General features: G+C 38.8%; 1 protein-coding gene across 2 annotated transcripts; it reads left to right on the forward strand.

The window, feature by feature from the left end:
- The first annotated feature begins 410 nt into the window (after positions 1-410).
- On the forward strand, positions 411-12,110 carry LOC109014060 (phospholipase A I-like). Of its 2 annotated transcripts, none has more exons than XM_018996364.2 (18): positions 411-1,250; positions 4,110-4,257; positions 4,367-4,448; positions 4,577-4,730; positions 4,831-5,040; positions 5,135-5,380; positions 5,471-5,633; positions 5,757-6,017; positions 6,144-6,265; positions 7,060-7,221; positions 7,387-7,579; positions 7,724-7,860; positions 8,305-8,443; positions 9,110-9,316; positions 9,418-9,889; positions 9,984-10,200; positions 10,625-10,714; positions 11,518-12,110. In XM_018996364.2, the coding sequence occupies exons 1-18, from the start codon at positions 708-710 to the stop codon at positions 11,959-11,961; spliced, it is 3,990 nt and encodes a 1,329-aa protein (XP_018851909.1). In that variant the 5' UTR covers positions 411-707; the 3' UTR covers positions 11,962-12,110. The 2 variants fall into 2 exon arrangements, with proteins under 2 accessions (XP_018851909.1, XP_018851910.1); XM_018996365.2 differs by having other exon boundaries at positions 4,370-4,448; positions 11,518-12,109.
- Positions 12,111-12,122: the final 12 nt, after the last annotated feature.

Here is a 12,122-nt window from a genome sequence, read left to right on the forward strand (position 1 = left end):
GTTTCGCTCTCCAATTCCAAAAAATAAAAAACTTGCAGTCAGTCAGATGAGTTAGACCATATTTATTTGTGATATCTATTTGGTTTTTTTTAATTTATTTATTTAAATAATATCGACTGATGTGGCAATTAACCACGTCAGCCGATTTCGCAACAGGTACCCAACGTCGATACCCAATACCGAGTACATATAGCAGAATTGTTATTGAAAAGAATATCTCATAATTAAAAATGTTTTTATTTTTATGTTTTAAATTTCTCTAATTTAATTTCATTCTTTTTGTAAAATTTAATCAATCAGTCTTTTTGACATTTGGATTGAAATTCAGAAAGAAAAGCTTTTGAAAAATTCTTATTTATTTACTTTTTTTCTGAGAAAAAATAAAACAACGAGTAAAACAAGTACGACGCCGCCCTACAGCCCAAAACGACGGAAAGACCTGCAAGTTTGTTTCCGTTTTAGGCGTTTCTTCTCTCTGTAAACCTCAACACTGGCGTCTCTCTCCCGCCATTAACCTCATCCACTTCCTCTCTAATCCCTAACCCTAATACCGATTCATTACTTGTAATCTTGGATCCCATTTTTTGTTTCAAGAACAGAATTGATCATCTTGATGTTATGCTAGTATATCCGAAATGCCACTTCATCTCCGTTCACGACCGTCCGATCAGATCGCCTTGGAACCCTAATTTCCGATCCAGTTCACAATGTCTTGGGGATTGGGCTGGAAGCGATCCTCTGAGATCTTCCACCTCAGGCTGAATTACGGTAATGAAGAGCCCGGGGAGACGTCTGGTCGTACGTCGTCGGCATCTTCGTCGAGCTCGTCTTCGTCGTCTCTGGCGTCGATCGTATCTCAGGACCAGGAGTTGGGCTTTCGGATCGAATTGGATTGGTCTGCCGGGGACGACGAGGATCAAGTGGTTTTGAGGCTCCAGTCGCAGCTCATGGTGGCGTTGCCGATGCCGCAGGACATGGTGGAGGTGGAGCTGAGGCCCCAGGAGGCGGAGACGGAGGCGTTGGAAAATGTATGCTTGGAGATGAGGGTGGTGAAGCGGAGAGAGCCTCTGCGGGTCGTGACGATGACCAAGTCCGCCGGGTCGGGCCAGCAGAGCGATGGGACCGGAGTATTGACGCGCTTGCTAAGGTCGAATCTCGCCCCGCAGACTCCGGGGGTGGCCGACAGTGTCTCCTGCGGCGAGCATTGGAAGAGCGTCACTGTGCTCAGTCTGTGCGGCTGCAGCTTGTCGGTGAGCCTTTATTTTTTTCCTCTAGAATTGTCTAGAATACTGCTTTTTCATAAGCGGGAGGATGGGTCTTCGTTCTTCTTTTTATGTCTCTCATCATTGATTGTACTTCATAATTCATATGATTCAATATCTTTTCTTTTTTTTTGGGCGTAAGAAAAAATCTGGCTTCCTATCAACTGGGCTACACGAGCTATGATAAGGCAAAGCCAACACACTTTGTGAAATGTAATTTTTTTTCTAGGCAGTTTTCTTTGATATGATACTTTGAAATGCGTGGAAGGCGGAGTTTTTTAAGATGACAGAATAACAGAATCTATTATTTCCCTCTTTTAGTGAATTGGAATATGGCCGTGGTGCAAGAGGGAATATGTGGTCTCAAGTAGAGAATGGGATTCCATAGTTCTTCCAACTTCCTGTTTTTTTTTTAATAGTTAATCAAGAAATTTAATTCATAGGAAAAGGAGGCATAGCCAAGTTCCTGTTTAATAGTTGAACTTTGGCGAAGATGTAATTGGCAGGTGCTAGATATTGTCTTGCTCTACAGTTATTGAACAATGTTTCCATTCTAACTAATATCAATAATTAAATGTGCTGCTAGTAATTGTAGCTGAATAAAACACTGACTCATCTTTTAGAGAAGTATATGTTCAAACTTTTTTTGTTTTTGTTTTTTTGTTTTTATAGGTAAAAGAGGTTTTATTGATCCACGTGAATAGGCAAAGCCCGAGTACACAGGAAGTATATAGGAAAGAGCCTAATTACAAAATTAAGTACTATGGAGAGTAGCATAGAAGTCATTAAGACTCGTTCCATTCAATATAATAGAAGAAGCCCAAAGCAACAATGTATGAAAGAAAAAAGCCCTAAAACCATCCGAAGAGCGTTCCCTATTCTCGAAACAGCGGCTATTTCTTTCGGTCCAAATGCACCACATTAAACATAAAGGCACCATCTTCCATATAGCGATCTGACGATTGCCCCTAATCCCTCGCCAACAAGACAATAAGTCTATCATCCTCCTGGGCATAGCCCATGTGATGCCGAGCCTAGAGAGAATTTCATCCCATAATACCTAAACTACTTTGCAATGAAGAAGATGGCGATCCGCTGATTCACTGTTGTGTTTGCACATGAAGCACTAATTCATTATGTAGAATCCACGCTTTCTTAACTTGTCTATAGTTAGAATTTTACCATGGGGAGCCAACCAACCGAAGAAAGCTACCTTGAGGGGGACATTGCTCCTCCAAATGTTCTTCCAAGGGAAAGCATTAAGAGTAGGAGTTGTTAGGGCCCTGTAGTGCGAGCAAACTGAAAATTTCTTGTTCCCTGTGCATGTCCAGAGTAATCTGTCCTCCCCTTAGTTTCAGCACATAACACGCTGTAAAAATCAGTGATGTCACCCACCTCCCAATCTTGGACAACTCTAGTGAATCTTGGTCACGGCCACCAATTTCTACCGAATCGGACCGGAACCGGTAAAACTGGATGTACCGGTTTAGGAGGGTAACTGGTGCGTAATCGGTTTTCGAAAATGCAAAACTGGTGCATACCAGTTCGGTCCTAAATTTTGTCCGAAATCAGACCGGACTGGACTGGTTACACTCCTAGTCACAACCTATGGAAGAGGAGCCTCGAGTAGCCACGTTGACAGATGGTACGCCAGGATCTTGAGAAGCAGCAAGCTGTTCAAGCCTCAGTTCATGAGTTAACAGATTTCCAAATAGTTCATCCAAGGACATAAGTTCTAATCTTGTGTTGATTGAAGTGATGAGAGAATCATAATCGGTTGGAAGACCAGCAAGAATAGGGGAAATGACTTGGTACTCACTAAGTTGATGACCAATGGTTGAGAGAATATCAACATGATTTTGTCTCAATGTTCTTCTTTCGTCTGTAAACCCTAACTAGATTTCTTCTCTTGTAACCTGTTTACTTGGGATTTTCTATTAATAAAATTTCGATGATTACCTATAAAAAAAAAAGAATATCAACATGATTTTTAGCTTTTTGAAAGTAGTCTTGAATAGGGAGATTTCCTTTCTTTAAGATGGCTAACTGGTATAGGGTGTGCATGATTCTAGCGCGAGAAGTTGATGAGTACATATTTTCTAAGGCAAGTCACAACTCTCGAGAGGTTTGCAGACCAAATATTTGTGTAAGAAGAGGTTCAACAAGAGAGGAAATGAGAGTGCTGAGTATGAGTTGATCTTGTTCAAACCAGAAATCATAGGCAGGACTAGGAGTGGGTTGAGAAGAAGATGAGGTGGGGGGAAGGAATTGAGGTGGCTGAGGTTTGCTGCTATCAAAATAGCCAAATAGCTTCTGGCCACGAAGATATGGTAGGAGCTGAGCTTTCCAAGAGAGGTAATTATCTCGATTTAGTTTGAGAGTGATTTGGTGAGTTGGGTTGATGGGAGGGGAAGAGAGAGAACCATCAGTTGACATGAGAGACGGTGGTCAAGAGGCTCTTGATACCATAAAGAAGTTTAGTTTGAATATGCTTCCCACAACAATATTTGGGAGCTGTACTTTGAATTTATAGAGTTGTGATTACAAAGGTTTGTTACAGAGATAGATTACATTTGAAATACAAATTTGAGTCATTCGATCTTATCATCAGTTCCCTTATCTTATTACTTATAAAAAAAAAAATCAGTTCCCTTATCTTCTCTGTTTTGAATGTCAGTTGCGGTGTCCTTTGAGATAACTTTGGGTTGTTTATCTTGAGATAAGTCCGCATCTTCATGTGTTTCAATACAGAGGTCAAACTCTATGTTTTCCTGGGACTTGGTTATTTGAGTTGAGCATATTTCTAAAAACAAAGAGTTGAGCATATTACTAACTATTTGTTGACAGGTATTCCCGGTAGAGATAAGTCGCTTGCCACATCTTGAGAAGCTATACCTTGATAACAACAAACTTACACTTCTGCCATCAGAGCTTGGTGAGCTGAAAAGTTTAAAAGCACTTAGGGTTGATTACAACATGCTGGCTTCAGTACCTGGTACGCGTGGAATTATGTTGTATATCTTTTATTGACTTGTTTAATTATGTAAATCTCCCCTTAGAACAAAAGAATTGACCTCATAGTGCATTTTTTGTTGGAATGTAAGCAGTAGAGCTAAGACAGTGCGTTGAACTAGTGGAACTATCGTTGGAACATAACAAGCTTGTTCGGCCACTCCTTGACTTCAGGTCATTTTATACAAAATCAGCACGATTCAGTTCACACTTTGTTCTACTTTCTGGTCTGAAAAAGTTGTAAAGTCTAGAACTTTTATCTGGGCTAATGTTCAATTATGTTACCTTTTCTTCTATGGTAGGGCAATGGCCGAGTTACGGGTTCTAAGGCTTTTTGGTAATCCTCTTGAATTCCTTCCTGAGATTTTGCCATTGCACAAACTTCGCCATTTGTCTCTTGCAAATATCAGGATTGTAGCAGATGAAAATTTAAGATCAGTGCATGTTCAAATAGAGGTATTAATGAATACAGCCCTAATGGAGGTCTTTTGGCTTTATCTTTCAAGTGTAGATAACGTATCAAATTGAACATATGTACCTTCTTTGTTAATTGCAGATGGAAAACGGTTCTTATTTTGTTGCATCTAGACATAAGCTAAGTGCCTTCTTCTCTCTTATATTCCGCTTTTCTTCTTGTCATCATCCTCTACTAGCATCGGCACTAGCAAAGATAATGCAAGACCAAGGAAACCGTGTAGTTGTTGGAAAAGATGAGAATGCAGTGCGGCAGCTTATAAGTATGATTAGTAGTGACAACCATCATGTGGTATGTTTTGGTAATTCTTGCAATTGCAACTAAAATTTCATTTGTTCATATTCTTCTTTTTGGCATGGTCTTAATAATTCTTACGTCTTTACAGGTTGAACAGGCATGCTCTGCTCTTTCATCTCTTGCTGCTGATGTTTCTGTTGCAATGCAGTTGATAAAAGCTGACATCATGCAACCCATTGAAACAGTGCTGAAATCTATCGGTCAGGAAGAAGTAATATCTGTATTGCAAGTTGTGGCAAAGTTAGCTTTTGCATCTGGCACTGTAGCTCAGAAGATGTTGAGTAAGGATGTATTGAAGTCGTTAAAATTGTTATGTGCCCATAAAAACCCTGAGGCAAGCTCTCTATTTACTTCTCATAATAGATTGGGTTTACTTGCTTGAATTCTATCTCATGATCAACTAATACTTGAGGTTTATCTTTAGATACAAAGGTTAGCTTTGTTAGCTGTTGGGAATTTGGCCTTCTGTTTGGAGAATCGCCGTATTCTGGTTACTTCTGAAAGTTTGCGGGAACTTCTCTTGCGCTTGACAGTTGCACCTGAATCACGTGTGAATAAAGCTGCAGCTCGTGCATTAGCAATTCTTGGTCTGTTTCTTGGATCTAATATGCTCTGTACCTTGCGATTTCTTCGCCTGTTCTTGCATCTATATCATCTCTGTTTTTTAGCTTGTTTAACCTGATAGGTGTGTTCATTTTGTGTCATTTCAGGGGAGAATGAAAATCTACGGCGCTCGATAAAAGGTAGACCAGTGGCAAAGCAAGGACTGCGCATACTCTCCATGGATGGAGGTGGCATGAAGGGTATGGCAACTGTACAGATCCTTAAAGAAATTGAGAAGGGAACTGGAAAGCGGATACACGAGATGTTTGACCTTATTTGTGGAACATCAACGGGTGGCATGCTAGCTGTTGCCCTTGGTATCAAGCTAATGACCTTGGAACAGTGTGAGGAAATATACAAAAATCTTGGTGAGTATGCTAAATTCAGAAAGTAGTACGTATAAAGTTTTTTCTTTTCAAGTTATTTATTTCATTCTGAATTTATGGAATATTAGGAATACTTGTTTATTTCATTTTGAATTTATGGAATCTTAGGAAAACTTGTCTTTGCTGATTCTGTGCCCAAGGACAATGAAGCTGCAACTTGGAGAGAAAAGTTGGATCAGCTTTATAAGAGTTCATCACAGAGTTTTAGAGTGGTTGTACATGGATCAAAAGTACGTGTTATTCTTCTCTCATTTGTGCTTTATTTGCTTGATATTTTCTTTCAATATGCCTTTTTATCTCACGAATATTATGATATTATTTTTATGTGGAGGCATGCATAGGTAAGAGTTCTTGAAAGAAAATTAATTATAATCTTGCCAACATTTTGTTTTTCATTTATCTTCAACTTTCAATGCAAATATGTTTTAAACCCCCAAAATAATTTTCATATAATCATATAGTAGAACTCGCCACTTTCACAAAAACCCAAAATAATCAAAACACTTCAACAAAAAACCAAAAAAGGAAAAAAAAAAAGGCATAACTTTTCTACTTTTAGTGGACCCCATGACTTTCACAAACTTCAAAAAACACACGTTTCACAAAACAATTATTCCAAACTTGTTTCAATGCGCCTCATCACTTTACAAACACAGAAACAAAACAACTCTCAAAATTCTCGAGATTTTTGTTAGGCAAACATGCTCAGTATCTTTCAGAATGCTTTGACTAGATTTTTCTTTTTCTTTTGGGGTGGGAAGGTGTAGGAGAATAGCCTTTAAATAAATAAAAATTATTTCTTTAAGTTGCTTACTCTAAATAATTTGCAGTGTTACAACTCTGATTATTTTTTCTTTAGTGAATCACATTGATTCTCCAGATTTTATAATTTTATTAGATGAATCAAATTCATTATTTGAAACAGTTCCACGTATTATATTTTAAAATTTATGTTTTTTTATGTTAAGTGTTTATATTACCCCCTAGACCTTCGAAAAAGACACCATAAAACTTTGTCTTGCAGCACAGTGCAGATCAGTTCCAGAGGTTGTTACAGGAAATGTGTGCTGATGATGATGGAGACCTTCTAATAGAGTCTGCAGTGAAAAACATTCCCAAAGTTTTTGTTGTAGCAACCTTAGTGAGTGTTGCACCGGCTCAGCCTTTCATTTTTCGTAATTATCAGGTATACTTAGAGTCCCTGTTTTATTCCATTTGGATCAATTATTACTTTAATATTGGCATTGTAGCTGGGAATTATGCTGCATCTGTAGGTGGCATCTAGCTGGGAATTTTTGGTAGTCTCTCTGAATCATCCCTTTTTTTTTTTTTTTTCCATCCTAAATTGCAGTACCCTGCTGGAACACTAGAGGTGCCTATCGCAATCTCTGAAAGTTCAGGAACTTCTATGCTAGTGTTGCCTGCTACGGATGCTCAAGTTGGCTATAAGCGCAGCGCTTTTATTGGAAGTTGTAAGCATGAAGTATGGCAAGCTATAAGAGCATCTTCTGCTGCTCCATATTATCTTGATGATTTCTCAGATGGTATTCTTTCCTTTTAATTGTTTTACTTTACTCATCTTTTGGCTATTGCCACCATTCCTTTCATGACTAGTGCGTTGGAGGTTTTCCCTCTTTATTGTCAATTTTCTTTTGATTGTGTCATTTTTTTCCTCCTAATTTCTGTAGATGTCCTACGCTGGCAAGATGGTGCAATAGTGGCAAATAATCCTACTATTTTTGCCATAAGAGAAGCACAACTTCTTTGGCCTGACACAAGAATTGACTGCTTAGTTTCCATTGGGTGTGGTTCTGTCCCCACAAAGGTAACTGCTCACTTTTTCTGCATTTTTTTGTTGCTTTTAAAAAAAAATAAGGGCAAGAGAAAATTTGTTATATTAGAACTCCATTCTTATTGAAGCTTTATTTTCATCTGCACCTAGCACATATAAAACACCTGAACATCATGGCCATTCCCCAATCAAAGTGCTTGAACTCTTAACACTCTTGATTTTTTAAATAAAAAACAAAAGAAAAAGGAAAAGATACAAGAGAAACCTTTCTAGGCGAGGACCGTTATACAATTATGCTATCTCAGAAGTACTATGCTTTTTAAAATATATTGTAGGAGTACTCCGTTTCTTTCATGTTCTGAGTAACAAAGAAATTGTTGATACTAGTTTATTCTGATCTTTAAATATTTAATATTGTCTCTAGCCTTCTGTGAGACTTGCTTTATATTATTAATTCATAAATCCCTGCTGTTGCAGGTGCGGAAAGGTGGTTGGCGTTATCTGGATACTGGACAAGTGTTGATTGAGAGTGCATGCTCTGTAGATCGGGTAGAGGAAGCTCTAAGTGCATTGCTGCCTATGCTCCCTGAAATACAGTATTTTCGGTTTAATCCTGGTACATTGTTTACGTTGGGATTCTGTATAAGTTCAAAGGGAGGGATGGGTTTGTAAATGGGCTAAACTTGCCTGGACGCCTCAGTTGGCTTGGTCATTATTGAATAAACCAAGCTCGAGCCATATCTGAGTCGGCTCATAGGGTTTGTGAGCCTCCATGAAATGATAATTATTTACCACTTGTGCTTCGGGGTTTGTTTTGGTAAGCTCACCATGCTGCCATGGTATTGCTGATTGCTTAAAATATTAATCCATTGAACTTGAATTTGCATGAAAAGACAAACAAGAAAAAACCCATGTTGGTGCTGTCTTTTACATCATCTGACTTCTCAGACTTTATAGAATATTTAGAGCTCGGCAGCTGAGATCGGATTCACTGTGATCCTTTTTGAGCATCTCTAACTTGTTTAATGAGAGGAGCCATAGAAGCTAGTGATTCTAGTTAGTGTATGGTGAGCCAACAGAGCTAGAATTTTATGGCTTTGAGCTTGAGCTCCCTTAATTTTGGCTGAGCTGAGCTCGAGCTGTCAAATATTCATGATCACCACTATGCAGCCTGTGCATGGATGTAAAAGATTTTCTTATTTGTTTTATTACTATCCTTGAATAGCCTTTTACTGAAATTTCTGATTCTCACATCGTTATTGGACTTGGTCTACCATCGCAGTTGATGAACGCTGTGATATGGAACTGGATGAGACTGATCCAGCTGTCTGGCTGAAGCTGGAAGCGGCAGTTGAGGAATACATCCAAACTAATTCTCAGGCCTTCAAGAATGTCTGTGAGAGACTACTTCTTCCTTACCAAAATGATGAGAGGTGGTCAGAGAGTTTGAGAGTTCAGCACTACCCCAAGGCAAAGGGGTCAGGTGTAGGTACTGGCACTACTATTTTTGTAGTTGGGTCAGTTGAAATTGATCTTTTTAGGAACTTTTTTCTCTGGAACTTAAGTTCTTATGGTCTTCTGCTGTGCTAGATGTGAATGGACCTTCTCTTGGTTGGAGGCGTAATGTACTCCTCGTTGAAGCTTCACACAGTCCGGATTCAAGAAGAACTGCGCACCATGCACGAGCACTAGAGTCATTTTGTTCCCGTACTGGAATACGGCTGTCCCTCATCCAAGGGATTTCAGGGTCTGTGAACACAGTGCCAGCAACAACATTCCCAACACCTTTTACATCACCTCTGTTCACTGGAAGCTTCCCATCGAGCCCACTTCTATACAGTCCTGATTTTGGCCCTCAGAGGGTTGGCCGAATTGATATGGTCCCACCTTTAAGCTTAGATGGTCAATCTGGAAAGGCAGCTGCATCGCCACCAAATTCTCCTTCTGGGCCTAGACAGCTTTCTTTACCTGTACAATCACTGCACAAGAAATTACAGAACTCGCCGCAAGTGGGCATAATACATTTGTCCCTTCAAAATGATTCTATTGGCTCAATTTTAAGGTAAATGAGCCCCTGTTACTTCAGTTGCAATTTTATGCAAGTTGATGTTGCTTCTGTCTATTATTCCTGACCTACTGGCTACTTGTTTCTTTAGTTGGCAGAATGATGTATTTGTGGTTGCTGAACCTGGAGAGCTAGCAGATAAATTTTTGCAAAGTGTTAAATTGAGCTTGTTTTCTATGATGCGGAGACGTCACAAAAAGGAGGCATCACTCCTTAGCAATATTTCAACTGTTTCTGATTTGGTTGCATTAAGACCATACTTCCAAATTGGAGGCATCGTCCACCGTTATGTAGGACGCCAAACCCAAGTATGTGTCCTTTAGGCCTCGTTTATATTCACAGCCCATCTCAATTCATCTCACTACTATTCACTACTATTCAGCAACTTTAACTCACAAATCTCATTACTATTCACAACCCATCTCAACTCATATTCGAATCCAAACGACACCTATGTTTTTCCCGATATTTTTTTTTAGAGAAATGTTTTAGCTACAAAGAGATTCCACATAAAGTAAATCCACAAACTAACGTGGCTTGATGTGGTACACTAGATTGTAAAACTACTTTTATTATGAAGTAGATCTAATGTATCATATGAAGCCATGTCAATTTTTGGGTTTGCTTTTGTAGGATCTCATTGCAGCTGTAGCACTTCTCTTTCTTTTATTGCTAGTAGGAAGTTATCAAATTATTGAATTTGGTCTAATCATTGTTTGATCTTTTTTGAAGGTCATGGAAGATGATCAAGAAATTGGGGCATATATGTTTCGTAGAACAGTCCCTTCTATGCATTTAACTCCCGATGATGTTCGTTGGATGGTATGTTCTTGGCTTTCACTCACATGTAAATAGTTTGCCCTTTTCTTCAAAATCTTGTTGAGCTCTCGAAGGTATTGTTCTTCTATTGATTGAAGCATCATGTACTTCTTGGCAAGCACTAATATGCAATACAAAGATGTTGATTTTAAGAATTAATTTATTCTTTTAACCCCTAGGGGTTGTCTCCAAGTGGAAAGGGCTAAAAAAAGGTGGTAAGGGCTTTGGTCTTGGTGGTATGCCCCTCTAGGTCTAAGGTTCGAACCTTTGAGTGCAAGCAATTTCTAGGGGTCACATCTCATTGTTGAAAAGCCGATGATTTTCCCGATCCATGTGATGGGGATGTGTTACATGGGTCTAGGGTTTAACTGGTTAAAAGATATGTTGTGTTTGCACGGTTTCTGGGATTCCTCGTGATAAAAAAAAATAATAATAAGTTTATTCTTTTCCATGTATGTTGTTTATAATCTTTCTGGGCACTCCCTTTTGCCAAGAGAAAGCATAGCTCCTTAGTAACTTGTTTGTTTTTACATATGAGATGAGATGAGATGAGTTGAGATAAAAGTTGAAAGTTGGTTAAAATATTGTTAGAAATATTTTTTTAATATTATTTTTGTTTTGGAATTTGAAAAAGTTAAATTATTAATTTTATTTTGTGTGGGAATTTGAGAAAGTTGTAATGATTAGATAAAATGAGTTGACAAGAGATGTGAAAACAAACGAGGACAATGTAGTAGGGCCAATGTTGCATTAATATTATCTTTTTGTTGATGTAGCTACTGATGCTTTTTCTTGAATACTTGTAGGTTGGAGCTTGGAGGGATAGGATCATAATTTGCACGGGGACATATGGGCTAAACCCAACGCTGATCAAGGCCTTTCTTGACTCTGGTGCCAAAGCTGTTTTATGTTCTTCAACTGAACCCCCTGAAATGCAGCTGACAAACTTTCATGGATCAGGTGAGTTCGATACTTATGAAAATGGGAAGTTTGAGATTGGAGAGGAAGAGGCAGAAGATGAAGAAGCTGAACCTGCCAGTCCAGTGAGTGATTGGGAAGATAGCGACCTGGAGAAAAGCGCGGACCATTTTACAGGTTTTCGGGATGAAGATGAGGATGAATTGTCACAGTTTGTCTGTGAATTATATGACTCATTGTTCCGGGATGGTAAGAGTGTAGATGTTGCTCTGCAACATGCTCTAGCCACACATCGAAGGTTAAGGTATTCATGCCATCTCCCCAGTATATAGCAGGTTGTTAAATAAACAGCATACATAAAAATCAAACTCGTAGTCAACAAAAAATAAATCAAGCAAAAATGAACACCGGCTTAGGGGAGCATATTTTAGAGGTATATAAGAAAATAAGAGAGAACATCCAATTTTGAGGCTTACTAAAAAAAAATTGTTGT

Source organism: Juglans regia, chromosome 3 (assembly GCF_001411555.2).
Source record: "Juglans regia cultivar Chandler chromosome 3, Walnut 2.0, whole genome shotgun sequence".
Classification (NCBI taxonomy): Eukaryota; Viridiplantae; Streptophyta; class Magnoliopsida; order Fagales; family Juglandaceae; genus Juglans; species Juglans regia.